Here is a 27854-nt window from a genome sequence, read left to right on the forward strand (position 1 = left end):
ATTCCAGCCTGCACACTTTGTTCTTAATGTGTGTTAACGTAAACGCTGTCTGCATACCTTGTTGTTAATGTGCAAAAGCCCAGCCCTCTGACTGGACCTTGAAACATTCCTCTGCTGGCTGCCTACGAAAGCAAATGCTGGCTATAGGTCTTATAGGTAGCTGAATCCCTTTTTGGGAACATTTGTGAAACTTGGCCATAATTAATAACACTAAAATATTTTACCTCTGAATGTATGCAGTCTAAATTGTTGAAACGTTTTTCTGATTCAGTGAGTGAGTAAATGTAACGATCCTCAATTGTGGAGATCAAAGCTCCATGCTCAGTGCTGTCTGTATGAGGAAGTCCTCAGTGCCGATAACTACTGAAATACACACCATCTCAGACAAGTAACCTTAGAAACCCATGACACAACTTGTTAAGTGACGTGTTGAACAGGTTGCGCCACATGCCCAGCCCTCTGACTGCTCTTTGCAACCATGTAGAGAGACAGACCGTCCTACCGAGTGAATCCCTCTGAGGTAAGATACACGACGTGTTTAAACTTATTTCAGTATCTTTGTATCTAAGTTTGTTTATTTTATGGTGATGTAGTGTGGGATGGGTTAAATGTTTGGCATGATGCAGAAATAAAGGCTAATAGCTAAATACAGTAATCCGATACTTTGGGGAAAAAAAGTCTGCTCCACACGGCCAGTAGTTTTCCTTGTCAGGTTGCAAAAGACTACTGTACAGATGTATTCAGATATTTATATTATGTTGCAAAGGGTACATGATAGGCTGACTGGATTTAGTTTGGACCTGATGATTGAAAACCAGACATGCAGAGGATTTCCTAAATCAGTACAAGTTTAAAAGGTCAAACTCTCAGAGGGGCTTAAATGCTGTGTAGCCGTTGGGGTTGAGTGGATGAGTGTTTGGGTAGGGGGTTCAGAGGTCCTTCCTTAAGGACATGTCTTTGACTTAAAACTATGCAATTTCACATCTCCTTGGACCATTATTATTATTATTATTATTATTATTATTATTACTGTAGAACATGCCCAAAAAGCTAAAGGCAAAACTGGCTTTAGATGAATAATTATTATGTACACATATCACATCCTTCATCTGATAGTTTAATTCTTCATAAGGTTTGCCCTGTAAAATTTGTTTTTTTTGACTAAAAGGAGCCTGATTAAAAACCTATAGCATTGACCCTGGGTTCCCAAATCCAGACCTGCCCATTTTCCACTTATCTCTGCTCTAAAACACCTGAGCCAGCTCATCCTGAATCTTTGATTCAACAGTGAGGGCTGATGAGTTGTTAAAAAATAATGCAATCATTAACTACTATTTTCCACTGCTCAGAGGCCAATCAACTGATGATAGATGGGCTACCGTTTTTAAAAGCCTGTGTGTAGATGGAGTTCTTGTCAGAGAGCTTTGGTCAATGAGAGCTTCTGTGGGCTCTCATTGAAGATATACCAACCAGACTGAGCAGTGGGAACTGAGAACCCACAAGTAGAATGTAAGATGTTTAGTTTTCCTGCAAAGCCTAATGTTAAACAGTGCCACGCTGGACAGGCAGGGCTTGAACATTGAGTCAATAAAAGACAGCACCCTCGTTCTCACCCTGCCTCCCTGTACCGTGCATCCAGACGGTAGAGGGAGGCATATTCATATGGTGCAAAATGCTTAGGTGCCAGGCCTGAGCTGTATAATGGCAGGGAAACCCCTGCAAGGTTCCCCTTTTTGTTCATATTTCTTTTTATACTTAATCCAGTAGCAGATGACCTGGGCACAGAGCTATGCAGCAGCCATAGATGAAGACTGACCGCCAATCATGAAAGTCACAGCTTCTGTAAGAGGGTTCTGTACTTGCCTTCCCAAGTACGGCGTCATCTTCCTCCTTCTGGCTGTGGTTGTCTTAGTCTTTCTGTTACATAACATGGCTGTCCTGGAGGTGAGAATTTGCATTTTAGTGGGACCCTCTGTCTCCTCTACTGTGATCTTTAAAGATTGATTAGGGAAAATCAAGGGGTAAGTTTTCAGAGATTTCTACATTTCTTTTTCCCTTTGTGCTCCTCTCAGTGGTTTGAAGTCAGCGGGAGTCAGCTGGAACCAACTAAAGGAGACTTTGCACCTAAAGAAATATTGGTGTGTGTCATCATTTACTGCCGTATTGTGTCCAAAATTTAAAAGGCTTCCCGAAACTTTTGTTTTATTTAGTTAATTTCTCTGATGTATTTTTGTCGCCATTACTTTCTCTACCCCCTGCCAATTTCAGCATAAAGTGAACTCCACCACCATCACCCCAAGTGCTTCCACTGTCCCTGATACATATCACAGCTTGTGGACCTTCCAGCCGCTGTCTCCTGAGGACGCTCAGGAGGAACGCCTCCTACTAGACTCCATTACTTGGCCTGAAACTCCAGTTTTGCCAACTCCTCTTTCTCTGGAGAAGACCACTGATCCTGCCCACAGCAACTTCATCATTCTCCCGTCATGGAGAGGAGGAGGACAGTGGCATGTAGGGGATCAGCTGGAGGTTCTGATCAACATATATGACTTCAAGGGACATCCCAAGCAGTCTGGGGGAGACTTCTTACTCGCCTGGCTGACCAACCCGACACTTGGTGCAGGTGTGGTTGGACATGTGGTGGACCATCTCAATGGCAGCTACTCCGCTGGATTCACTTTACTGTGGGAAGGAAGCGCACAGGTTCAGGTGATGCTAAACACAGTCATGTTACTTGTGATGTCGATGTTATTAAGGTATTTTATAACTGACCAATTACTAAGCCCCACCCACTTAGTTACTCTTGCTACATTCAACTTTCACAGCAAATCATGAAGATGGACAACATAACAGCTGCTCAAAAATAAAGTCAACATCTCGATCTCTCCCTGGTACCTAGCTGCAGTTTAGGTCATAAACCCACCACCTTCTATGGTTTCTTTCCTTTTTAGTATTTCTTATTACTATCTAAAGAATGCCCAAGTGTTTTCTGATAAATTTGGATTTAATTAGTTATTTGATGCTAGAAAAGGGGGATGTGACGTAATGATTAAAGCTGGTAGTAGGTAGTTTTAGTGAAACTAGGCAAAAAAAAATCCATAACCTTTCAGCATTTTGTGATTCACGTGGTTTGAGAGAAAATTTGACTTCTGCACCTTGTCTTGGCTCTCTTTTCAAACTTTAGAAAATCTAGCCCATGATGGGAGACATTTGCAAGTCACAGGTCTTCTCAAAGAGAGAGAGCGTTCCTACTGGCTGTTCTACAAATGAAGATGCCGGTGAAAGTTGCTATTTCAGCAAGTTAGGTGGTGGTTCTGGGTAACCTCTGCCCTATTGGAACCTCTATTCCTAGAAAGGACTACAGCCCCATGAAGGCCACTTCAAAATGTCGAAAAATCTTTACAGGTCTGCCATTCCTAGTTTCAGTCACTAAGCTATGATTGAACAATTGGTGTCCAGGGGTTTATGGAATGGTCAGTTTTTTTAAAATTTTTTTATTCCTCAATTGCCATCTAAAGATCAATCTTGTTCATAATGAAAATCAGATTTCAAGAAAATTTCTGGCTGTCTATCCTATCAGGTGCTGCTGGTTCACCCCGGTGAGGCTGTCACAGTGCTGCGCAGGCTGAATATTGAACAACCTGACAGGATTTACTTCAAAAGCATCTTCCACTCAAGGTCACTGTCTGAAACTACCATCTGTAACGTCTACCTACGTCCAACCCAGCAGCCGCTGTGCAACTACACTGACGTCCGTACAGGTGAGCCTTGGTTCTGCTACAAGCCAAAGACGTTGAGCTGTGATGCCAGGTTCCTCCACGCCAATGGAGGATTCCAACAAAACCTCAAGGCCAACGAGGAGAAGCTCTTTCAAAGGTGAGGGAGCAGAAAGATTAGCAATGTGTGTGACTTAGTGTGTTGCCTAAGAATCTCATTGGTGGGAAATTTCAGAAGTTTGTGATTACGGGCTGCAGAGATGAAGCTTTGCCAATAGACAGCAACGCTTGGCCCACTTTTAGAGAATAATTATTTATTCACTCTTCAAGTTCTAGTACGAAGTAAAATAATTTTTAGTGTCTTGGAAATCTGTATGAAAACTGAGGCCGGTTGCCCCTCTGCCTCCATGGTCACTCTGCTTACGACAGGTGGTAAAGATTGAATCTCGAGATGTTCGTGTTTTAAAGATGATGCAAATTAAGCTAATCAGTCTGGATCAGACTAGTAGAAATTGAAAGCTCTCAAGGTTCTTAATTAATGTATAATTGTACATTTCGATGATCTATTCTAGTCAGAAACTTGAAGATGCACACTTGTTATGTTTTGCCACTCAGAGGCAGTACAACAAGCTATAAACATAACACTGACATAGTATCAGCCAATTTAGTTGCTATGGCTAAAGAGGCCTGTTTATACATTCAGTAGACACAAAGCAATTTAGCAGTCATTTGAAGTTGCCTCATTAGCCAATTCTCACTCTCCTTTTAACCTTAGTTTGGTCTCCACCATCTCCTGAGGGAAATATCTGGTTTATATTCCTGCGAAATGCTCCACTATGTTCACAAGCTAGTGTCTAACTTTGTCTGTCTATTTAGTGATAGGTTAACCAGGGCTTTCTTTGATGAAAATAGCTGCCCGCTGTGGCTAAAAAAAAATGTTTAGATGAGAGCAGTGAGACTCAACCGAAACAGTAAAGAACGAGTTGAAATACTATACAACACGAGAGCTGAGAGAAATGATGATTATCCCTAGGTTTATCACTGCAAGCAACACTTTGCACATTATACTTAGTCATTGGTCAAATTGTTTAGGTGAAAACTCATTTTCAAATTAGAGCTTTGAGTTATGTAAATGAACTTTCAAGTAGTTATTTCCCATTTCATTGCTTGATTTTTAACTTCGGCAAATAGTTTCACATTTTTGTCCTCCCTGTATTTTTGTTAATGTTTTAGTGTTCGTAGGAGATATTTTAGAATGTGTGCTTTTTCTTCAGAGGTGTCAATATGAAAGTCTCCATTCAGGCTTCAGGACCTGCCAGTGTCACTGTGTTGGCAAAAAAGGAAGGTAAAGCCACAACTTCCTATAATAAGAATTAGAATCATTGGCTAACAGTATGACAGTTAGATGCATCACACAGCGCTCATATGAACTGATTTTACTGTGCCACAACATAATTGTTCTTCATGTCAGCAGGCAACAGTGTCTCTAATAGTTATTGTTCCTCCAAAATGGGATGGGAAGCTACTCTTAGCCGAGGTAGCCAACAAAGTCAGGGACAGATCATCAAACTGTAATCTAAAAAGAAATAATGCAAGAAATGTATAAGGAGGAGTGTCTTTGCTTATATCACTAGAAGACACAGCTTACTAACCGCTTCACTGATTCTGAGCTAATGTATGCTGTTTTTGAAGTGAAGAACTACAGCATAGTAAAATCAGTATATCTGAGCAGTGTGTGATTCAAGCTGTTGTACAGTTGCTCAGTGAAATAGATCTTGAGAAACTGTCAGAGAGATGTGGGCATATTTGTGTGTAATTTGTATAAATCCGCCACTGGTAATAGTCCAACAAATGCACCATATACTTGCAAATGAGTAATGTTCAGATAATCTTTAAAAAAAAAAAAAAATCTATGTAGTTGCGACACATTTATAAATATGTCTTAATTGATTTGAGTGCCACACACAGTCATGTGTGTGTTTGACATTAAGATAAAACATAAAATCACCCCTTCCCTCAGGTCAACCACAGGTGCAGAACAGCAGTATGAATTCTGGTCCCTCTGGTTATTACTACCAGGGTCTGTGGCGAGCACTGGATGGCACCACAGTTCGCCAGTTCAACCCCGCTGCCATCAGTCAGTGTTTGAAAGGAAAGGCGGTCCACATGTTTGGAGACTCCACCATGAGGCAATGGTTTGAATACCTCAACGCAGTACTACCAGGTAGCTGATCCACAGAGATTTCTGTCAACAGTTTGATTTTGTTCACACTGTATCCTAATCTTGTTCCTCTGTAACACTTTAAGATCTGAAGAACTTTAACTTGCATGGTCCTGTGGGTGCTGGACCTTACCTGGCCTGTGACTACGCACGCAACATCTTGGTGACGTACCGCTGCCACGGCCCTCCTATCCGTTTTCGCACCCTCTCAACCAGCGAGCTACGTTACATTGCCAATGAACTTGATGAGTTAACCGGAGGCACCAACACCGTCGTAGCTCTTAGTATCTGGGCTCATTTCGGCACATTCCCCATGGAGGTCTACATCCGCAGGCTGCAGAGCATCCGCAGAGCAGTGGTGCGGCTACTGAACAGGGCTCCAGGCACGCTGGTCATCATCCGCACTGGAAACCCTAGAGCTTTGGATCTTTATATTGCACTAACCAACAGTGACTGGTACTCAATACAGTGTGACAGGTTGCTCAAAGCCATGTTCAAAGGTCTGAATGTTCGTTTAGTGGACGCCTGGGGGATGACTGTGGCCTACCGCCTACCACACGACATTCACCCACAACCTCCCATCATTAAGAATATGATTGATGTCATCTTGTCCTACACATGCCCTCAAAAGGGCAGCTAGAAGTGTGTTTGGTTGTGCAAGTACAGTGGGGAATTAGATTGAATGCAGGAAGTCACAAAGTGAAGTAGAATGAGATTAAGGGTTTAGAATAGTTGCCATGAAACGCCCAGCCAATAATACACTGTCCATGTCCAATATTATGGGGTTCTAATTACATTAGGCTGAGATTTGAAGACATAATCAGCTCATCAAGCAGCTAACTATGTCTATCTGTTGTCTGACTGTTGTGGTTTCTGGAAAATGTAAGGATACAAAGATACAATTATCTTCATGAGACAATTATCTTCATGAGAAGGGTTTCACATCAGTTAAAGAGAAACCATTGACACTTTTTAAACGTGAAAGGATGAGCTTGAACCTGAACCACTTATTTAGGGGGAATTTTACCAATAGACTGTACTTTAAAGGAATAATTAATTAATTAAACATTTTGGGAAATGCACTTAGTTGCTCTCTTCTTGCTCCTACTCTTAGCTTTTGTTGAGATTTAAAAGTTACAATGATTATAAATTGCCTTTTTATATTATGTAAATGTATTATTAATCAATAAGCAATAAAACTATGCTGAGATTAATTTACTCATGTACACACACACACACACACACACACACACACACAGTTAGGGTGTAGACTCTAAGGAATCTGCTCTGAGGTAGAAATAAGATAAGTTGCTGACACAGGCTTACACTCAAATCACACAGAGAAATAACTCAAGGTTAAGTACTGAATAAGGGAATAGTGTTAGTTAGAGAGACATCCTGAAGTTGAAAAAAATAAATAGTTTTTACATTTTTTTTTTACATTTTTGTACAGATTGCATATAACATAAACCTTTGACCAGGACTAGGCTTGCTGTTTCCAGTCTTTATGCTAAATATCTAAGATTCTACACTGTTTCTAGCCAATTTGTGGCAAATTTGTGGCACTGTACCCAAAACAGGTTTTGGGTACATTGGCAAGATAATATGAAATGACTGTCTCAAAAACATTGCACAAATCTCAACAACAGATACAGACGAGTAAAACTCGTTTACATTCCTATACTGACTGAGTGTGAAAGGTGTGACAGTGCCCTACCACTCTCGCCAATGACTGCTGTGGGTACCAGATGCGTTCAGTCTGCCAGATGTGCTCAGGTTCTTTCTTGCATTTGCAATCATATTATGATTGGTTGTTTGTCAGAAAGTGTACAAATATTTCTTGCTTCTGTAATTCTGTGCTGTGCATGCATTTTTTTGCAGCGGTCTGGGATTCATATTTATTAAACATTTCTCAATGCTTTGTACTAGACTAAAATCGTGATATCTGAGAAATGATCAGATAACAAAAAATATCGACACACTGAAAATTAATCATATTTTCGCAATCTGATAAAACTGAATTTACGAGCTTTCAGCTGTACTCAATGAAAAACTCAAGAACAATTGCAATGGCCAACACAACTAATATTACAGTTGGTTTCTCCAAATTCAACAGAAAATGCTTATTTTAATGTCTACTGCAGTCTCAAAATTATTCAATTCCTTCTTGACAAGCATTTTTAGTCCTTTGTAGAGCATCCTTTTGCTGTTCTGACCTGCTGTAAATGTGATGCATAGCCAGACACCAGGTTCTGACAGCATTCCTGAGGAACTGTAGCCTATACCTCATGGGCAAGAGCCTCCAGCTCTCTAATATTCTTGGGTTTGTGTGCTTCAACCGCCTTCTTCAAATTCCACCATAGATTTTCTGGGGGATTCAAGTCAGGCGACTGTGACAGCTCTACGACTGTAGTATCCACAAGAACAAGACACTCAAGCTTCAGCTTCCTCACAGACAGCATGGCATTTTCTCCCACGATTTGCTGATACTTGATTGAACCCATGTTGCCCTCCAAACACTGCAGGTTTCCAGTGCCAGAAGAAGCAAAGCAACCCAGGAACACTTTACTGTAGGCAGCGTATGCCTCACTCTTCCTCCTCTAGACATACTGCTGGTCAATAGACCCAAAAAGTTCCAATTCAATCAATCAATCAATCAATCTTTATTTATAGAGCGCCAATTCATAACAGTGTTATCTCAAGACGCTTTACAAGAGCAGGTCAAGACCAAACTCTTTAATGAAGAGAGAGACTCAAAAATTCAGGAATTAAAAATTAAGGATTCAAGAATCCCCACATTAGCAGCACCAGATATTATATTACGCAACAGTGGAAAGGAAGAACTCCCCTTTAAAACTAGTGATGGGAATTTCGGCTCTTTTTAGAGAGAGAGAGAGAGCATGGAGGCCTTCAGTGTTTAATAGGCACATTTGAGTGACATTTAAGTAACACTGAATTGATAGAGGTATTATTATACTTTGAAAAGCATTCCTAAATGTATGTAGTCTCAATTGTTTGAATTGTTTTTAAGTGTTAGTTGTAAGTAGTCAAAGTGAGGAGCCAAGTTGTGTTGACTGTGTTCGCTTTTCTGATTCAGCTGGTGATTCGGTGACCAAGCTTGACAACAATGTTGCTGGCCTGTAAGCGTTGCAGCCCTTGGTGCTTGTAACTCCACCTTAAAAAAACTCACCAGCCAGCAATGACAAAACAGTGAAACCAACCCTCAGTGACCTGTTGAGCTTGTTGGACAGCCTTCTCTTCTAACAATCGTAAGAGGCACATGATTTGGACAGCACCTTTCAACCATGCAGAAAGACAGATCATCTCTTCCAGTGAATCTCTACTGAGGTAAGACTCATGATATGTTTATATTAATCTCACCATATTCAAAGTTAAATTTCATGGTGTTGTGATCCAGTGTGGGATGGGTTAAATGTTTGGCATCAAACAAAAACAATGACTAGCTAACTATAGTAATAGAATAACCCGAAGTGGTCCACTCCATATCATGTGTACTTTTACTTCACTTAAAGATTTTGCTGTTAATACTTACTGTTTAACCTACTGAGAAAATGTATATGTTCCCTCTTTTGTTTATTTCTGTACAAAATGTCATTTAGCTGTCTCAACTGTTCTCAGCTTTAAACAAGTTCAGAGGCTCAACAAGTGAATACTACAGTACCTGTACTTGCAGAGTAAAGCTGAACTAAACTCAACTTCACCTTTGTTTCCTGCACATCATTGTAGTGCAGTTTATTCAGATATTTCAATATAAATCCTGAGCAGCACACATGTACACTTCAATTGCTGGCATTCTACGAGTGCAGTTAAAAAAGTAAAGACGTTTTTTGAGCAGAACCTGAAATCATTTAAAGTTCACTTGTGATCATTACATCACTGTATTTCGAGATATAACGGAAAATTGTAGTTACCAGAAGGACAACAGTGAAAACAGATATTAGTAGCTTGTTGTCAGAGTGGTGTCAGATTGCAAAATACTGTAGTGTCCACATTTATTCAAATGTTTAGCAAAGTGTACATGTTAGGCTTACCTGGGAATGAAGCATCATGGTTAATAGTCTTAGCAAGTCTAAATTAAAGTTAAATTTTGCTCAAAATCTTATTCTTAGCATAACAAGGTGTCAGTTACCCCTTTGTTTTTTACACTTTCATCCTGTAGCAGGTGACCAGGTCACAGTGCTACGCTGCAGTCACAGATGAAGGCTGATCACCAATCATGAAGGTCAGAGCCTGGATTAGAGGGGAGGTCAGCACTGGCCTTCCAAAGTACAGTGTCGTCTTCGTCTTTCTGGCTTTGGGTGTATTAATCTTTGTGCTACGTCACATGACCATCTTGGAGGTAAGAACTTGGGTTTTAGTTGGGACTACTTGTAGTGTGGATTTGGTTAGAAATTTACGTTAGTCAGATTAGTAGTCCATCTCCTCCACAGAGATCTATAACGATTCATTAGGGGAAATCAGTGAGGTATAATGACTTTCATTTGGATTCATCTCATCTGTGGAGGTTGTGATAAGGCTAAGAGTCCATGATGATTTGTGGATTTATATGTATATGTACACTTGTATATGCTTGTATAACAAAATTCAAACAGCCTGCATCATGCCTCTGGGACAATTACAAAAATATTCCAAAACATGAATTTCAGTGAACAAAAAAAACAAAATTTGAATTTAACATTCAGGTTCTTGCCTTGTGTAAAGCAGATTGTGTGTCTTGGAGCTCTTTTTTTTTTTTTTTTACTGTGGGTCAGTATTAAAAGCAGAGCAAGTGCTACATGGGAGACACTAACACTTCTTATCAAACTCCCCCAAAATATTTTGTGCACTGGGGTAGAAAGAATCTTCCTTCTTAGCCCTTTTGTTTTACTTAATTAATACATTTTCTTTTAGTACATTTGTTTGATGCACCCCTGTCTCCCTCTCTCTCTACCCCCTGCTAGTTTCAGCATAAAGTAAACCCCCCCTTAAACGCCACCATCATTGTCCAAAGAGTTTCCACTGTCCCTGACACGCATCACAGCTTCTGCACCTTCCAGCCGCTGTCCACTGAGGACGCTCAGGAGGAACGCCTCCTACTAGACTCCATTACTTGGCCTGAAACTCCAGTTTTGCCAGATCCTCTTTCTCTGGAGAAGACCACTGATCCTGCCCACAGCAAATTCGTCATTCTTCCACCACAGAGAGGAGGAGGACAGTGGCATGTAGGAGATCAGCTGGAGGTTATGATCAACATGTATGACTTCAAGGGACATCCCAAGAAGTCTGGGGGAGACGTCTTACTCGCTCGGCTGCACAATCCAAAGCTTGTTGCAGGTGTGGCTGGACATGTGGTGGATCATCTCAATGGCAGCTACTCTGCTGTATTCACTTTACTGTGGGAAGGAAGCGCACAGGTTCAGGTGATGCTAAACACCATCATGTTAAATGTGAATGTACTATAGGTGTTTCTAATCTATCTTCTAACTGACCATTCAATAAGCCCAGCCCGCTTTAGTTTCTGTGTCTCTTTTTCAATTCTCGCATAGCACATGTAGTTTGCATTGATCCATTCATCCAGATCCATCCATCGTCTTTGCCACTTATCCATAAAGTTTGCGGGAAAGAGGGGCTCGATCCAGTCCCAGCTTACACTGGGCAAAAGGTGGGGTATACCCTTGATTGTTTGCCAGTCAGTCACAGGGCTGACACATTAAGAATGACAAGCATTCACACTCACATTCGGGCAAGTTAGAGTTGCCACTTAACCTAACCTGCAGGTCTTGTCAGAAGAAGCTGGAGTGCCAAGACCACACAAGCACTGGGAGAACAAGCAAACTCCACAAAGCCATCTGGCAGGCTTAAACCTGGAACCTTCTTGCTGTGAGGCAGCAATGCTAACCACCACACTTCTGTGCAAAAGATTTTCTTGGAATTTTCGTAACATTTGGGCTTTAGACAGAAGCAGAGAATCATTTTTGTTGGCTGTCTGCAAACTACCAGCTTTGGCTAGCTATCTAATTAAGCTCCATGAGTTCAATGAAGATAGCAGTTTTTTGTTGTTGAGATTTGTGCGAAAGGCTTAGCAGACCTTGGCTTTACGAAAAACTCCCATTGGAAACCTGGAAGGGGGTTACTTGTGAGTAATGGCCTAATCTCAAGCAGAATGGTGCTTTGTTGGATGTCTTTACTAGTCATAGATTGGCCATACAAACACCATCAAGTGGAAACGAAAGAGGCTTTTTTGGCTTAGTTGGCCCAGGGGCTCCTGAAGCAGCAAACTAGTATTGGGGAGGGCAGAGAAACTGCTGACCTCAAATGGGGATATTGTTGGGTGATGGATAGAACAGTTTTCCACTGCCAAAGCTGTCCCTTGTCATAGATTCTGTCTATAACATTCATTTACAGAATCTCAAGATGCAGCTTAGGGAGGGAGGGCATCTGGTTTGGAATATCTGCTTGTTGCAGATGATGGGGTCCAGTTCATCCTGTTCTTGGAGTGGTTTGAAGAAGTTAGGATGAGAGTCAACACCTTCAAGGCCATAGTTCCCTCACACTGGTAACAGAAGAAAATGGATGGATGGATGATATGATTGAAAACAAAAAGGACATTAAAACTCTGTTTCTCTATTCAATCAGGTGACACTGGTTCACCCGAGTGAGGCTGTCACAATTCTGCACAGGCTGACCAGCGAACAGCCTGATAGGGTTCACTTCAAGAGCCTCTTCCGCTCAGGCTCACACTCAGAAACTATGATGTGTAACATCTGCCTACGTCCAAACCAGCGGCCACTGTGCGACTTCACTGACATCCGTACAGGTGAGCCTTGGTTCTGCTACAAGCCAAAGAAGCTAAGCTGTGATGCCAGGATCGTCCACTACATGGGAGGATTCAAAAAACGCCTCAAGGCCAAGGAGGAGAAGCTCTTTCAAAGGTGAGGGAACAGATGTATGGGATTGGCATTTTAGAACTAGTTTTGTAACTAGCAGGCAGCAAAGACTGAATATAAAGATGTTGACAATTGAAGATAATATAAATCAAACAAATCAATTTGAGATTTCTTCTTGTTGAAGGCAAGTTTTTCATTGCAGTTGTCACTGAGTGCTTGCAATGTGGAGATTCCAGAATCCTTTATTTTGAATTCTTGAATCTTTTGGTCTCTCTTAAGTTTGGTCTTGGCCTGCTCTATATGAAATGTGCTTTGAGGTAATGTTTGTTAAAAATTGGCACTATATAAATGAAGATCAAATCACATTACGTAGTTCACTTTCTCACACAAAGGAAACTGGATGTTTGCTGTGATTCATGTATCTATTACTGTAAATTTCTGCATTTTTTAAAGTCTTTTCAGGATTTTAAAGATGCACACTTATTTTTTTGCCACCTTCGCACAACAAGCTATAAACATAACATTGACATGTTATGTAACATTGCGACATGGTATAGAAGAAACGTTCGCAAACAGTGGCCTATTTACATCAAGCAAACATGAAGCAACGTTAGTATTCATTTGGAGTTGTGTTAATGGCAGATGTTAAGTCCATTATCACTCATTTTAGCTCTAGTTCGGTCTCCACCAACTCTTGAGGGCAATCGAAAAGATGTCTTAGCTGCGAAGTTGCTAACTTTGTCTTTATCTTGTTTAGTGGTAGGTAAGGTGCAAACAGTTAATCTGAGCTTTCTTTGATGAACACAGCTGCAATGTTCTGTAAAGCTGTGAGGAACTGCAATGTCGGATGATAATTATCTCTCGACAATACTCCAAGTGACAACTTGCACATTATACAGTCAGTGGTCCCATTGTTGATTGGTTGGAAAAACTGATTCACTCAAGATCGAGATTGTTTTCCTTTTTCTTTTTTTCAGAATCAATTTTGTAATGCCTTGATTTATATATTAACCTATGAAAGTGGAAAGAAGCTACCACTTTTATTGTTGTAGTCTATGATTAACATGGCTTATCCACTTCAAGAAAAACAAAGCTAAAACAACAAAGCAGACAATGATGGACAGTCCATGATCTGCAAGGAGACGATCTGCGCCTTCACATTTTAAATCTACGTGGGTTTAAACAGACACACAAGGCTCTCACTGGCTGGGTCCTCAGCGCATCTACACATGTACATAACTCTGTCCAAGCTCATGATATCAGGTTGGAGCTACTGGAATATTAATAATAATAATATTAAATTAACTTTCAACCAATTGTTTCCCATTTTAGTGCTTGATTGTTCTAGTTTTAACTTCATAAAAAGGTTAAAAAAAAATTCTCCTCCATTTATTTATGTTGTTGTTCTTATGTTGTAATGTGTGTATGAGATATTTTATGCGTGCTTTTCTTCAGTGGTGTCAACATGAAAATCTACATCCGGGCTTCAGGACCTGACAGGGTCACTGTGTGGCCAAAAAAGAAAGGTAAAGCATGATTTTTTACTACTGCTACCACTGCCTTCAATAATAATTCACAACTGAATGTGCAACAGACAATTAAAGTAAACCAGTCAGAAATAAAACATTATAGAGAGAGATATCCAGGCCATATTGAGTAATTAATTGAATAATACTTAATTACTTTACAAAGTTAAAAAGTACTTTACAGACAACACAGCAGATAAAAACAGAACAAAGTGAATGAGCACAGAGATCATATAACATGAGATATGCTGTGCTATAAAAGGAAGTTTTTAGGAGGGATAAATGCCAGTATGTAAGAAATATCTAGAAAGACATAACTGTATGTCACATTACAGTGGGGGGAGACACCATGTGTCTGAATTGTGTGGCTAAGGCCTAAGCTTTTGTATTGAAAACAACAGTGAGCACAGTGAACACACTCCAGCACCTTAGATACAAATTATTTACTGTAAGGTAAGTAATAGGGGATGAGGTTTGATAAGGCTGTTACTCAAGGCACAATCTACAAAGTATTTGCAGCATTCAGGTCTGCTTATAGTGACTTTGATCATGAAGATGTAGAGAAATTGTTGCTTTAAAGGATTAGGCTGATTTTAGATTGTATTTATTTATTCTCAACAAGTTCCATTAAAAGTAAAACCAATGATAAATTAATTCTACTAACTTGTATTGCCCGTTTAGCCAAGAACATATAAAATTACCCCACCCTTACCCTTTAACTTCTTCTCAGGTCAAACACAGGTGCAGAACAGCAGTGTGGATTCTGGACTCTCTGGTTATTACTACCAGGGTCTGTGGCGAGCACTGGATGGCACCAGAGTTCACCAGTTCAACTTGTCTACCATCACTCAGTGTCTGAAAGGCAAGGCGGTCCACCTGTATGGAGACTCCACCATCAGGCAGTTTTTTGAATACTTCAACGCAGTACTACCAGGTAGCTGATCCACAGAGATTTCTGTCAACAGTTTGATTTTGTTCACACTGCAGTCTAATCTGTTCCCTCTGTAATGCTTTTAGATCTTAAGGAGTTTAACCTGCACAGTCGGAGGCAAATTGGACCATTCCAGGCCTTGGACTATGCAAACAACATTTTAGTGACGTACCGCTGTCACGGCCCTCCTATCCGTTTTTCTGGTGTCCCAGTGAGCGAGCTGCGCTACATTGCCAATGAACTAGATGGTTTAAAAGGAGGCACCGACACTGTCGTAGTGATCGGCATCTGGTCTCACTTCAGCACTTTCCCCATGGAGGTCTACATCCGCAGGCTGCAGAGCATCCGCAGGGCAGTGGTCCGGCTGCTGGACAGGGCTCCAGGCACGCTGGTTGTCATTCGGACCGCCAACCTGAAAGCTTCAGGGATTTATGAGTCACTAACAAACAGTGACTGGTACTCCCTGCAGCGTGACAAAGTGCTCAGAGCCATGTTCTCTGGTCTGAATGTTCGTGTGCTGGACGCCTGGGAGATGACCCTGGCCCACTACCTGCCGCACAGCCTTCACCCAAAACCTCCCATCATTAAGAATATGATTGGCGTTATGCTATCCTACGTGTGCCCTCAAAAGGGCAGGTAGATGTGTGTTTCTTGGGGGAGAGGAGAGCGGATTCAGATGCAGAAGCAGGAAATCACAAACTGAAGAACTGAGGAAGATAATATTGACATAAAACTTCCTTACAAAATACCAGCTCATAATATGCCTATCAACGGCCAACACCATGGGGTTGTAATTACAATAGGCTGAGATTTGAAGACACTCATCCAGCAGCTTATTTTCTACCTCCAACATATAACTTGTGCTCTGTTGATTTGTCCAAGGTATGAGGTGGTCACTGTTGTTCAGTCCGTTGTGTTTTTTATGTCCGATTGCTGTTGTGGTTTTTGGGAACAAGTCAGGGCACAAACACTTCATTGAATTCTGGCCTAACTTTGACACAGTCTGTAATTTCCGGTCCAAGAGAAACTGTTGACAATAAAATTGGAACCATTCACTTAATGGAGAATATTACCAATGGACTGTACTTTGAATGAATTGCTGAAAAAAACTAATCCACCTGATAGTATTTATTTTACATATTACATACGAATTTGAAAGGGATCCCTTAATTTTAGTTATCTAAGAATTGTGATTGTGAGTTAAAAAACTTGTCAGTACTGGGATGGACATTTACTCCTGTTACTACAGTGAAGTTGTTTTTTTGGTGTACATTTTGTAAATTTTAATATTAAGTATTGTACTTTGCTACATTTCAAGTCACTTCCATTACAGATTAAAAACTAATTGTATGAAAAGTCCAGATAAGCCATGTGACAAAGGAACAGAGTGAATGAGCTAAATCAGAGGCTGCAGCAGATTAGATGCTGCTGGTATGTCTGCGGCTGAAAGACGGCAGAGACATCATCGTCATCATCATCATCATTATTACTATCACTACCACCATCTTTCACTTAAACTGTCACTATCTGACTAAATTCCTCAAACAGAGTTGTGACATGTTAACCAAACTCATAAACAGGTATACTGTTTCACTATTTAGTTTAGTTTCCTACACTTGAGTGTCAGAGTTATCCAATGTCTGTTCCTATTTGCAACCTGGGATTTAGTAATAATAATAATGCATTTTATTTGTGGTGTACGTTACATTAGCAAATCTCAAATTGCTACATAAAACACCAACAGGCAAATCAACAACTGAAAAATCAGTCAGCATCATAAAAACAGCAAAAGAGAAAGGTTTTTAGTCCTTTTTTAATGGACTCTATAGTCTGTGGTGCCCTCAGATGGTCCGGAAGTGAATCGCGCAGGCGGGGAGCTGCAGAGCTTTACTTTCATGGGACCATAATTTACAAAATGAGCATCATGCATTTTCTCCTAGACTTTTATACATTAAGATGTGTTTTTGCAACCATCCCCTGCTGGCCATCAGAAAGAATGTCGGCGATGATCGCTGGCGGCTTTGGCTTGCCAATAAACCCATTGGCCTACCCTGCTGTCAGGGTCCTTATGAGCATTTTAAGCTATCGTGCCTGGTTGTACACCCTCTGTGTGCGTTGCTATGGTGATCTAAACAACTGTTGGGCAACACGTTAGCTCTTGCCCATGCAGTTCTGCTCCACTCTCCTCTCCTCTGCTCCTCTTCTCAAAACTGGACAGACGATGGACAAAAGTGATCAGAAAAGACTTCATACTGACAACACAGAAGCTGTCACTTGACTAGTCTGACAACAATGTTGTAGGATCCTGAATGGAAAGTAATTTCAGCGTTGATGAGCGTGTGTTTTGTAGATATAGTAGTTTACCCAAAAATAGTTACCCATAGTTTTAATTCTCATGGAACTGACACAGTGGAAGACACAGTACCAGCAGCTTCATTTGAAAATAAGTGAAAACGTTCAACAAAAATTCACTTAGTTAACTCAGTGTTCCCCTCAATCCTGGGGAGACCCCTTGAACCTGCATGCTTAAGATGTTTCCCTGGTCTAAAATCTGTTTCAAATGAATGGACCATAATTAGTGTAGAGGGACGAGTCGAAACTACAGCTTTGTTTTGAAAGAGGCGGGTGAGCTCCCAGCAGCACGCTTTCTGAGCACATGAAGAAATGTTCTCACGTGTGTGCTTCCCCTGTGCTGCTACAACTCCGTCCGAGGAAAAACTTGAGAGAGGTTGTGAAAAAGTGTTGAAGTGTTTCTAAGTAAATGGCTCTTTTCAGGACCTACATCATTCATTATGTCATCATATCATAAATGGAAAACACTTGTATTCCAGCACACACGCTTTGAACTCATTACGTGATTGAACAGTAAAAAACGTGGCAATAGCACATAGTAAAAAGGGGAGAGGAAGTCAAGATTTTCAAGACTGTCTGCATATTCTTATTGTGTGAAAGTCCGGCCCCCCAACTGCACCGTAAAGGTCCCATTCCCATTTCGATTCGATGCCTGCCTCTAGAAACACTGTGGAAGTATAATACTGTTGAAAGATCAAAACTCTTAATTCACAGAGAAAAGCATATAGCCCATAGCCCTTAAAACAAGCTGCTAGGACTTGTGTAAGGATGTGATATTACGACATAGACAGTCACAGTAAAAGTGCTGCTAAACTCGGCTACAACCACGTTTATAATGCATCTGCTGGATATTTTGAGAGCAGCAAATGGCCATCACTATTTTGTTGAGATTTAAATATATAGCATGGAAGTATCTTTACTCTGAAAAGCATTTCTAAATATATGTAGTCTTAATTGTTTTTAAGTTTTAGTACTAAGTTGTCATGATGGAGTGTGTTTGCTTTTCTGAGTCAGTCGGTGAGTAAATGGCACAATCCTCTACAGTTTGAGTCACAGCTCTGTGCAGCAAGCCAGACAGCAATGTTTCAAGACTGTAATGAGGAAGCCTCTGTGATTTAGGAAGATACCTAACAGCAACCACCCAATTTCCTCCTCAGTGACTTGCTGAACCTGTTGCACCGATTTTGATCGCAGTAGTGTTAGACAACACCTAACATTGATGTTTGACAACACCTAACATTGATGTTTGACAACACCTAACATTGATGTTTGACACAAGTCCAAACCACTAGTTTATCATAGTGGTAAATCATTAGTTTAAGTAGTTTAGGTTCATGTGTTAGACTTACACGTTTTTGTCAGTTTGGCAATGTGGGTTGGCTGTACAGATTGTATGCACAGCTGAGATATGGTGTACTATACTGTTTTAGTTTAAGAAAATGCTAAATTGCTCTAGCTTGATGGATGTGCTCACACACACTCTACAAACCTTTGCCACTTATGAATTCAAGACTGTTGTTTTTCATGAAATGTGGCACATGGTTGTGATGCCTTATGTCATGAATGGAGAATGCACGGAGGGACTTTGACTACAGCAGTCCTCTCCACTTTATTCATTGCTTTGATAACATTAAAGAATTTCGGTATATTTAGGGCCCAAGCACCAAGCGGTGCGAGGACCCTATTGAAATGCAAGGAAATGCATCCGAAATAAATTGCAAGTTTGACGGCCTAAACATACACGAAAACTCATGAAACTTTGCACATGCATCAGTCGTGGTGAAAAATTACATATCTTATGAGGGATGACCTAAACCCAACAGGAAGTCGGCCATATTGGATTTTCCGTGCATTTTTGGCGATTTACAGGGGTCATAAATGAACGAACTAGTCCAAAGGAGTTGAAGCGATCCTCTTCAAACTTGTTCAGCTGGTAGAAAAGACATCAACGATGAAAACGTATTAAAAGTCTCTACAAAACTTTAATGTCTACATGTCAATATTCATTCACAGTCACAGCGCCACCTGGTTGCGACAGGAAGTGCTATGTTTCACGCTCTGATGTCTCAAGACCAGCCAGTTGCCCAGATCCACTTCAAATTTGGTCAGGAAAGCCTCAAGACGTTGATGTTGATCCGTAGTGAAAACTGTGAGTTTTCGCCAAAAGGCGTGGGCATTAAAAGTGCAGTAACTCCGCTCTACAAGGTCCTATCTTCACCACATTTATACTGTTTGATGACTGTCCGGCTCTGAAGACATGCACATGCTAATTTAGAACCATAGTCATAGCGGTAGGTTTTGTCAAACGCTGTCACCGTGGCAACACCTCGCAAATCCCTTTCCTCCTGTGGGCTCTCCTGTCATCTTTGACAAACTCCTGCACAACGATAACCAGGACTACAATCCACAAACTGGCATTTTCACCTGTAGCGTACCAGGGAGCTACTATTTTGCTTACCATGCCCACTGCAAAGGAGGTGATGTGTGGGTGGCCCTGATGAAGATCAATGAGCCAGTAATGTACACAGATGATGAACACAAAAAGGGCTTCCGGGAGCACTGTACTCCCGTGACGACAAGGAGACTCTGTGCATGTGCAGCTGCCATCTGAGCAGGCTGCAGGACTTTATGCTGCTCCATATGTCCACTCCACATTTTCTGGATATTTATCGTACCCAATGTAAGAAATGTGTACAAGGAAAGATGATACAACCATTTGAGCCATTAAGTCTTTTTCTTAAGCAAGAAATCAATACGTTGAAAATATCCTGCGTGTTTTCAATGTTCCGTCGGCATTTAACAGAGCTGCTGGTAACACTGAGAACAAATCTCCTACCTGAGAGCTTCAGCACAGAGCACATGTTCCTCAGTGGCTGCAGAACGCTCCTCTTCTTCAAACGTGTTGTCTGCACATCTGCAAGTGGGAGAAAATGGTACAACAATTACATTTTATACAAGTTGTGTTTACAGTCAGCAGCGATGCTGGAAAGTGGAGAACTGCAGGATGCCGATGAATAAAAAGTGAGGAGGATTTGGACGAACCTGAAGACTCTTCCTCGGCTCCTCAGCAGTGAACACCAGCCCACCTGAAGCATGGAAGGAAAAAGAATCAATCAATAAGTGACCAGAAGGTGGAGCTGTATCACCTTCATGTTGAACAAGGCTGCACACATTTGATGTGTGAAATAAAAAAGTGGATATTTGCACTGATGACTTTTCTCTCATTTCATTCTCTTTACATTTACATTGTTGAGATACATTTTTAAACTTGCTGTTAAACTTCAAGATAAATATCAAATAAGAAATAAAATATAGAAAATAGAGGTCCTATATAAAATAGCATAGAAGTACTTGGTGCAGGTAGGTGTGTGGGTGTGTGTGGGGTGGGGGCGTGGGATCTACAGAGCACCACCAGAGTTCAGCTGTCTAACAGCTTCTGGAAAGACGCTGTCTTCTAGTGAGGACCTCTCTGTCATACAGAGCATAGTCCAGTAACAAGAGATCAGCAGTTATCAGGTAATGGTCCCATAGAATAGAGTTATGTGGAAAGACTGTTAACTGTTCAAGTGCAACACCACAAGCCAGAACAAGGTCAAGAGTGTGGTTCAAACAGTCAGTGGGTTCATTTACAGTCTGGGAGAAGCCAACTGGGTCCAATAGTGAGACAAAAGCAGTGCTGACACCATCGTTATCATCGTCCACATGAATATTAAAGTCACCTACTAGAATCACTTTGTGGCTCATCCCACCCAGGACCAAGACGGAGCGCTTCAGACGGTCATTTGTGCCCACTGCCATCAGACTGTTTCACAGCACTGGAGAACTCAGTCTGCCATCAAGCTGATCCAACAAACAACACTCACTGATCCCCCACCTCTTGCACTGGACTGACTGAATATGCACATAACATTCTACCTATCAACCAGACTATTAGATTTTAGCATCATTATCATTGTTGTCAACTTTATTATTATGTCATCTTGAACTATCATTCATATGGCTGTTATTGGAACTGCCAATATCACTATTATTATTACATAGACTTTATTGATCCCCCATAGGGGGAAATTGTAGGGCTAAGTTTCTGATAGGAAATGATTGTTGTACACACCCCTACTCTGATACATGCACACGAACCCAAGCACACGAACAAGTACTTAAGTGGTGAAATTCCCTGGCTCGAGTTACTAAGATGTGATTGCCAGAAGTAACATATCAGTCATTAGGGAAGGTCAACTTGACCTGAGAAGTAGAAACCTTACACAACAATGGTGGGAAACAAGACCCCAAGCCAAGAAACATGAGTTCCAGGAAAGTGTAAAATCAGATGGTCGAGTACGCGCACTTACCTGTGCTCTCACATAAACACACACTGCGTGAGTGACGTAGGAGGAGGTATAAACCCCCCCACCCAATATCAGAACTTTGGAATAGTAATGAGGAATCTGAACTGTATAGAGGTGTTGGAACGAGAAGTGTTTGCCAATAAATTCCCAGAGGCTGATGAAGCTGAGATCCTGTTCGTGTGTCTTGATTCGCCACAACATAATTGGTGACCCCGACGTGATCGAGTCAGGACCACGAGTGAGAGTTACATATTACAGCAGCAACAGCGCCAGGGCAAGATAAGCAGGAAAATAAGCAATAGTAGATAAATAGAAATTGCATTTACACTATAAACATAAATGTACAGTACAGAGAGGTATATGAAATGAGTGAGAAAAATGTCATATAGTATATTATTATTATTATTATTATTATTACTACTATAGCAGTAGTTATGGTTGATGGTAGTACTGTACTTGCACATATTTATCCATCCCATATTCTACTATTCTACCACACAGCAACACATCATGGCTTCACATTGGCACTTTTCTCACACCTGCTGCTAATTATATATGACGTCACTGTCATAAATTTACACTTTCTATGCGCTTTTTAATTTTGTACTTTAATGTTGTACATTGGGCTGTTGCAACACTTGAATTTCCCCCATGGGGCTCAATAAAGGATTATTATGTTATGCTATGCTAGGTTAGCTAGCGTTAGCTAATTAGCTAACCACCATATGTTTGTTAGTGTTTGTGTTCGGCCATTCGGCCTCAGACTGACCTCATTAACCAAAGCCACCTCCGCGTCTTCATGATGTTTTCCTCCGGTAGTTTTCCAGTTTTCCTCTGGTCCTCCAAACATCTTTTGGAAGCAGAAAAACGAGCTGCAAAAACACGCGCCAACAATCCGCTCCGGTTCCGACGTCATCTGCTGCTGCGGTGAGTGAGTGTCCTGACGTCATTTCCTCGACCAGAGAAACGTCGCGCCGTTGTGACACAAGCAGCCCGGAAAGTTTAGCAATAACTCTGTAGATCTAGTAACTACGGGTGTTAATCGTTCACAAAAAAATGTAATCAAGTCTTTTCAGGGAGTTCATTCCACAGTGCAGGTAGAAGTTTGGGTTCAGGTATTTTGCATTTTCGAGGACACAGCGCCCCCTTGTGTCCTGTAGGAGTAACTGTTTATCAATGTTCCTCCACTCGTTTTCTCTTTTTCACTGTTTTTTCTTTTAATTTATTATATCTTTATATATCTTTACTTTTCATGAGTCATTCAATGACATGTGTTAGCATTGTTCATTTGGGATGAATAAAAACAGTGTGAAGTGCGTTAACCTGCCCGTTGTGCTCTTTTCTGTCCACATCTGGCCAGTTTTGCAGCAGCACACGATCCAGAGCCCGTCTGCCCTGAGCCACGGCTCTGTGGAGACATCTGGCACTTTGAAAAGAAATGACACAGTTGAACAATGTTGAACTCCACTCACTGCGCCACAGGAGGTGATACGTCCTCTTCTCTGGGTGTCCATCCCAGCAGGTTAGTTACAGCCACTTCAAATTCAGTCCACGTGCACGAAGGTCCAACGCTGCTTGCAGCTTTAATCATTACTGAAATTGCAGTTCTATGCAAGCATTACAAAATATCAAACTACCTATTTGAAGGCACTAGAATACAGGAAATAGTATCTTCCCCTGTGAAAATGCTCTGGGGCAGGACACCCAAACCTCTATTAGATTGCCCCATGCAAGGATTTTGTTTCTTAGTCTCACAGTTCAAAAGTGACTGGACAAAACATTACATTTGATGTCGCAGCACCACCAAAGCACTGCACTCGTGTCCTCAGCAGTACACCCACCAAGTCTGAAGTCAATCAGTTGAGCAGTTCCTAGATTTATTAAGTCAAACTAATCAATCTGAATCAAACTAGTTGAATATTTCCACTTGTAATGTCATGCATTTTTATCTTCAATGTGGTCTTTTCAGAAAATGGAAAAAATGAATTTTGATGTTTGGTGTAATGTTGGATGAACTTTCAAGCCTCCAATAATTCAAACAGACAAAATAAAACAAGCTGAAAGAAAAACATTTTCTCACTTTTTATTGTTGTTGTTGTTGTGTTCCTCTCTGTAGAAAGATGTTCTTGGGCCAATTTGAGAATATGGAGCACTTAGCTAAAAGTTCTTGAATGTAGTACCAAGTGTGTGTCTTTTCTCTAAGGAGTCTATTTTAAACAAAAGCTATGGATTTGTGATATATTTATTTAGATTGAGGTCTTTTGTAGAAAAATTGACTGAGTACCACACAGAGGTCAGGGAGAGACCTTGGTTTTGGTCTTTCCATGGGGTTTCTGTGGCGAGCACCAGATGGCACCAGAGTTCACCAATTCACCTCTTCTGCAATCAGTCGGTGTCTGAAAGGCAAGGTGGTCCACCTGTATGGAGACTCCACAGCTTTTTGAAAAACCTCACTGCAGTACTACCAGGTAGCTGATCCACAGAGATTCCTGTCAACAGATTTTGAAACACGCTTAATCTGTTCCCTCTGTAATACTTTTAGACCTTAAGGAGTTGAACCTGCACAGCCCAAAGAAAGCTGAGCCTTACATGGCCTTGGACTATGCAAACAACATTTTGGTCTCCGTATTGCCCTTGTATCAGTGAGACATTGCCAATGAACTGGATCATTTAATCAGAGCACTGTCATAGTTTTTGGCATCTGGGCTCACTTTGGCAGTTTCCGGGTGGAGGTCTTACATCTAGCGGTTGCAGAGCATCCGCAGGTCAGTGTTGCGGCTGCTGGACAGGGCTCCAGGCACAGTGGCCATCATCCGGACAGGGCAGCACTAACAAACAGTGACTGGTACCTCAAGGACAAGGTGCTCAGGGCCATGTTCAAAGGTCTGAATGATTATCTACTGGATGCCTGGGAGATGACCCTGGCCCACCACCTGCCACACAACCTCAAAGTTGTTTATGACCAGTACTATGAAGCTCTACTAACAATAGGGTGACATTTCAAGACATCATTCCAACAGCTAACTGTCTGACCCTAAGAGATAACCTGTGCTCTGCTGGTTTGACTCTAAGGTAAGGGTTGCTGTTTCATGTAGCAACTTGGACTTTGAACAGGAGGAGGAGGAGGAGGATTCCGGTTGAAATAGTTGTCCAATCCAATCTCACAGAAGTTTGTGAAATAGTCACATAATTGAATCTATTAATTTGTGCGGCTAGTAGTCTGGCACGGCATGCCTGGAGGGTTAATTTTAGGACCAATGTTATTCTCATTCTATATGCTCCCCTTGGGTGATGGTAAGTGGCTTTGAGTTGGCCTTCAGAGTTGTTTTCCACAGCCCCACCGAGGTCTTGATGAAGGCTTGTGTGTGGTTAGATTTGCAACCAGTTTCTGTAATAACTGTAAGTAGCACACTGCCCTCTATTTAGTCTGTATTTGAAGTGTTCACAAAGAAAAGAGCAGCATTACTTCTTCTGCTTTACACACTTCAGAAAACTGATTCGTTTTGCATTATGTCCATTAATACTCACATTCAGACAGACTGCTGTATTGGACCCTCTCTTTGGACTGTCTTTGCTTTAGCAGTCTTAATCTTTGATAGCAAAGGTCCATTCTAATCGCCGACTGTTCCTTCCCATCCTGAAGTCAGACGAGCACACAGTGCGACTATATTTTTGTTGTGCTTACTTTGTCTCAGGGATGGTAGAACCTTTAGAATGTGTCATTTTTTTTCCCCCAGATGTTCTAACCGGCAACAGTTCAACAGTTACCCGACGTAAAAACAAATTGGACGCGGGTTTGTTATGTTCTCCCACCATCGAGTGACGAGCGAGAGGATTTACTTTATTTTTTTCACTTTTATTTGAAAATGTGACCCAAATGTACAATCACTGAAAAAACTGTGTGTGTTAATATTATTTTCTTAACAAGGGGTTAAGTATTAGTGATACAAGCTCAGGGATGGAAGAATCCTGTGGACCTTGGAGCACGAGTTGTAAAACGTACAGAAAGACCACATTGATCCGTTGTGTTTTCTGACACAACCTGTGAGGTTACAGATTCTCCGCTGAGCGAACGTGTTACATATGCAAACTACTGGAGTTGTATGTTGGTCACAAAAAGAAGCACGAACACTACAGTGTTGCATTTTTTTTCATGTATTCATATGTATTTTTTCAGTATTCATGCGTTCAGGTGGTGAGAGCATGAATACTGTATGCCATGCTATTTGCAAGGTTGTTCTTGCTCCCACTGAACTCCTGAATGTGCCTGTAGTGTTTCCTGTCCATTCCCTGCCAGCACCATGGTCAAATGTGCCCCCCAATTTAAATGACTGAAAAAAAAAAAAAAAGAAATTCAATTAGTCTCTTGGAATTTCTCATAGATCGCTTTCAATCTATAAAATGATATTACTTTGATTTGGTCAAAAACTAAAGTGATTCTGCTCATCCTTCATTATGAGACAGATTCAGACTTGTGTAATGTTTAAATCTCCTGCATCAAGTTGAAAGTGTAAGGGCTCTAAATGTGGGAGGCAATGCGGATACATTGATTGGTAAAACATATTCTTCGCAGAAACTGATAATGACGACAGTTAAGGGTTTTTTAAAATTAGCTGATGCAAAGAAAACCTGGCTATGTGCAATCTGTTCAAGGTAAACCCCTCTAGGCTTGTCTGGTTCAGACCACCAAGAAGGTCAAAGGTAAAAAAGAAACAAGCCTCTCTCTCTCTTGGGTTTTAGTGGGATATATATATATATATTGTTAAGAACAGGCTATGGGCCATGTATCATGGAGTTTTGATTTTTGGACATTTTGTGTTTGTGTTCCTATGATTCCCTGTTCCCACTCTGTTTGACAGTGAAGATCCAGCCGTAACACCACAGGCAAGTCAGGGAAGAAATTTCCTGCAGCTAACAGCTCAACACTTCTCATCAAGCACCCAAAATATTCAAATAGTTATGTTGTGCTTTGAAGCAGGAAGAATCTTCTATCTTGGCCTTTCTGTTTTATTTAGTTAATTCTCTCTCTCTCTCTCTCTCTCTCTCTCTCTCTCTCTCTCTCTCTCTCTCTCTCTCTCTCTCTCTCTCTCTCTCTCTCTCTCTCTCTCTCTCTCTCTCTCTCTCTCCTCTCTCTCTCTCTCTCTCTCTCTCTCTCTCTCTCTCTCTCTCTCTCTCTCTCTCTCTCTCTCTCTCTCTCTCTCTCTCCTGATCCAACTCACCATCCGGCGGTGATCGGTTGCAGTGTTTGCTTTCCTGAGTCAGCCAGAGAGTAAATGGAACAATGTTCAATAGAAGTGTTTTAACATGCAGAGAGATAATCATTTGTTAGCAAATATGAGTCAAAAAGAGGCCATCAACACTTGTCACCACACCCATGTACTGTAGCTACTCAACTGCCACTGCTACTCAGTTCTGTCACTGTTGGTATTTTACATGTTGATATTATCTTTGCAGAGCCCAAAACCTACTTCCTCATACATCAGACTGCACTTTGTCACATACAGAACAAACTGTAACCTGAAACTCAGTAGATCTGACTGATACAGGACAAATTAGTCTTTGCCCTTCTTTGCCATTGTCTCTATGACCAAATAACACCATAAACCTGGGGCCATATTATGATTAACTAATATTTAATGTATATTATATAACTTAATAGATAATTAAGTGTCACAACTATAGTTGGAGTCATACAGCATTACTAGCATCCACATTTAAAGAGGGAAATATTGTACTTTTACTTCAGTACTACTTGTATTGAGTAGTTACTGGATACTTAGTCCATAAAGATTTAAATACAGTCAAAAACATATGATAAAAAAATAAGTAAATACCTCGATGCATTGAAAACCATTCAAAATATTTTTACTTGAGT

The 27854-nt window shown here is 41.0% G+C and overlaps 3 protein-coding genes across 5 annotated transcripts in view; 2 read left to right on the forward strand and 1 right to left on the reverse strand.

The window, feature by feature from the left end:
- Positions 1-27854, reverse strand: part of LOC139221955 (NXPE family member 3-like) — a 265241-nt gene that overhangs the window by 26731 nt on the left and 210656 nt on the right. The window lies entirely within an intron of this gene.
- Positions 282-7019, forward strand: LOC139221954 (NXPE family member 3-like). Of its 2 annotated transcripts, none has more exons than XM_070853898.1 (8): positions 282-520; positions 1765-1944; positions 2073-2138; positions 2269-2709; positions 3581-3876; positions 4991-5061; positions 5737-5940; positions 6024-7019. In XM_070853898.1, the coding sequence occupies exons 2-8, from the start codon at positions 1825-1827 to the stop codon at positions 6575-6577; spliced, it is 1752 nt and encodes a 583-aa protein (XP_070709999.1). In that variant the 5' UTR covers positions 282-520; positions 1765-1824; the 3' UTR covers positions 6578-7019. The 2 variants fall into 2 exon arrangements, with proteins under 2 accessions (XP_070709999.1, XP_070710000.1); XM_070853899.1 differs by having other exon boundaries at positions 1768-1944.
- LOC139221957 (NXPE family member 3-like) lies at positions 10118-16341 on the forward strand. Its single transcript, XM_070853905.1, has 6 exons — positions 10118-10297; positions 10899-11357; positions 12574-12869; positions 14280-14350; positions 15081-15284; positions 15368-16341. The coding sequence occupies exons 1-6, from the start codon at positions 10175-10177 to the stop codon at positions 15919-15921; spliced, it is 1707 nt and encodes a 568-aa protein (XP_070710006.1). The 5' UTR covers positions 10118-10174; the 3' UTR covers positions 15922-16341.

The sequence above is a fragment of the Pempheris klunzingeri genome, chromosome 22, assembly GCF_042242105.1.
Source record: "Pempheris klunzingeri isolate RE-2024b chromosome 22, fPemKlu1.hap1, whole genome shotgun sequence".
NCBI lineage: Eukaryota > Metazoa > Chordata > Actinopteri > Acropomatiformes > Pempheridae > Pempheris > Pempheris klunzingeri.

Excerpts from the sequence above, each read along its gene's own strand:
- LOC139221954 (XM_070853898.1), top strand. The coding sequence starts at position 1,825 with ATGAAAGTCACAGCTTCTGTAAGAGGGTTCTGTACTTGCCTTCCCAAG. Across the intron at positions 1,945-2,072 it reads ATAACATGGCTGTCCTGGAG|TGGTTTGAAGTCAGCGGGAG; the intron begins GTGAGAATTTGC and ends TGCTCCTCTCAG. Across the intron at positions 5,941-6,023 it reads CCTCAACGCAGTACTACCAG|ATCTGAAGAACTTTAACTTG; the intron begins GTAGCTGATCCA and ends TAACACTTTAAG.
- LOC139221957 (XM_070853905.1), top strand. The coding sequence starts at position 10,175 with ATGAAGGTCAGAGCCTGGATTAGAGGGGAGGTCAGCACTGGCCTTCCA. Across the intron at positions 12,870-14,279 it reads GAGGAGAAGCTCTTTCAAAG|TGGTGTCAACATGAAAATCT; the intron begins GTGAGGGAACAG and ends GCTTTTCTTCAG. Across the intron at positions 15,285-15,367 it reads CTTCAACGCAGTACTACCAG|ATCTTAAGGAGTTTAACCTG; the intron begins GTAGCTGATCCA and ends TAATGCTTTTAG.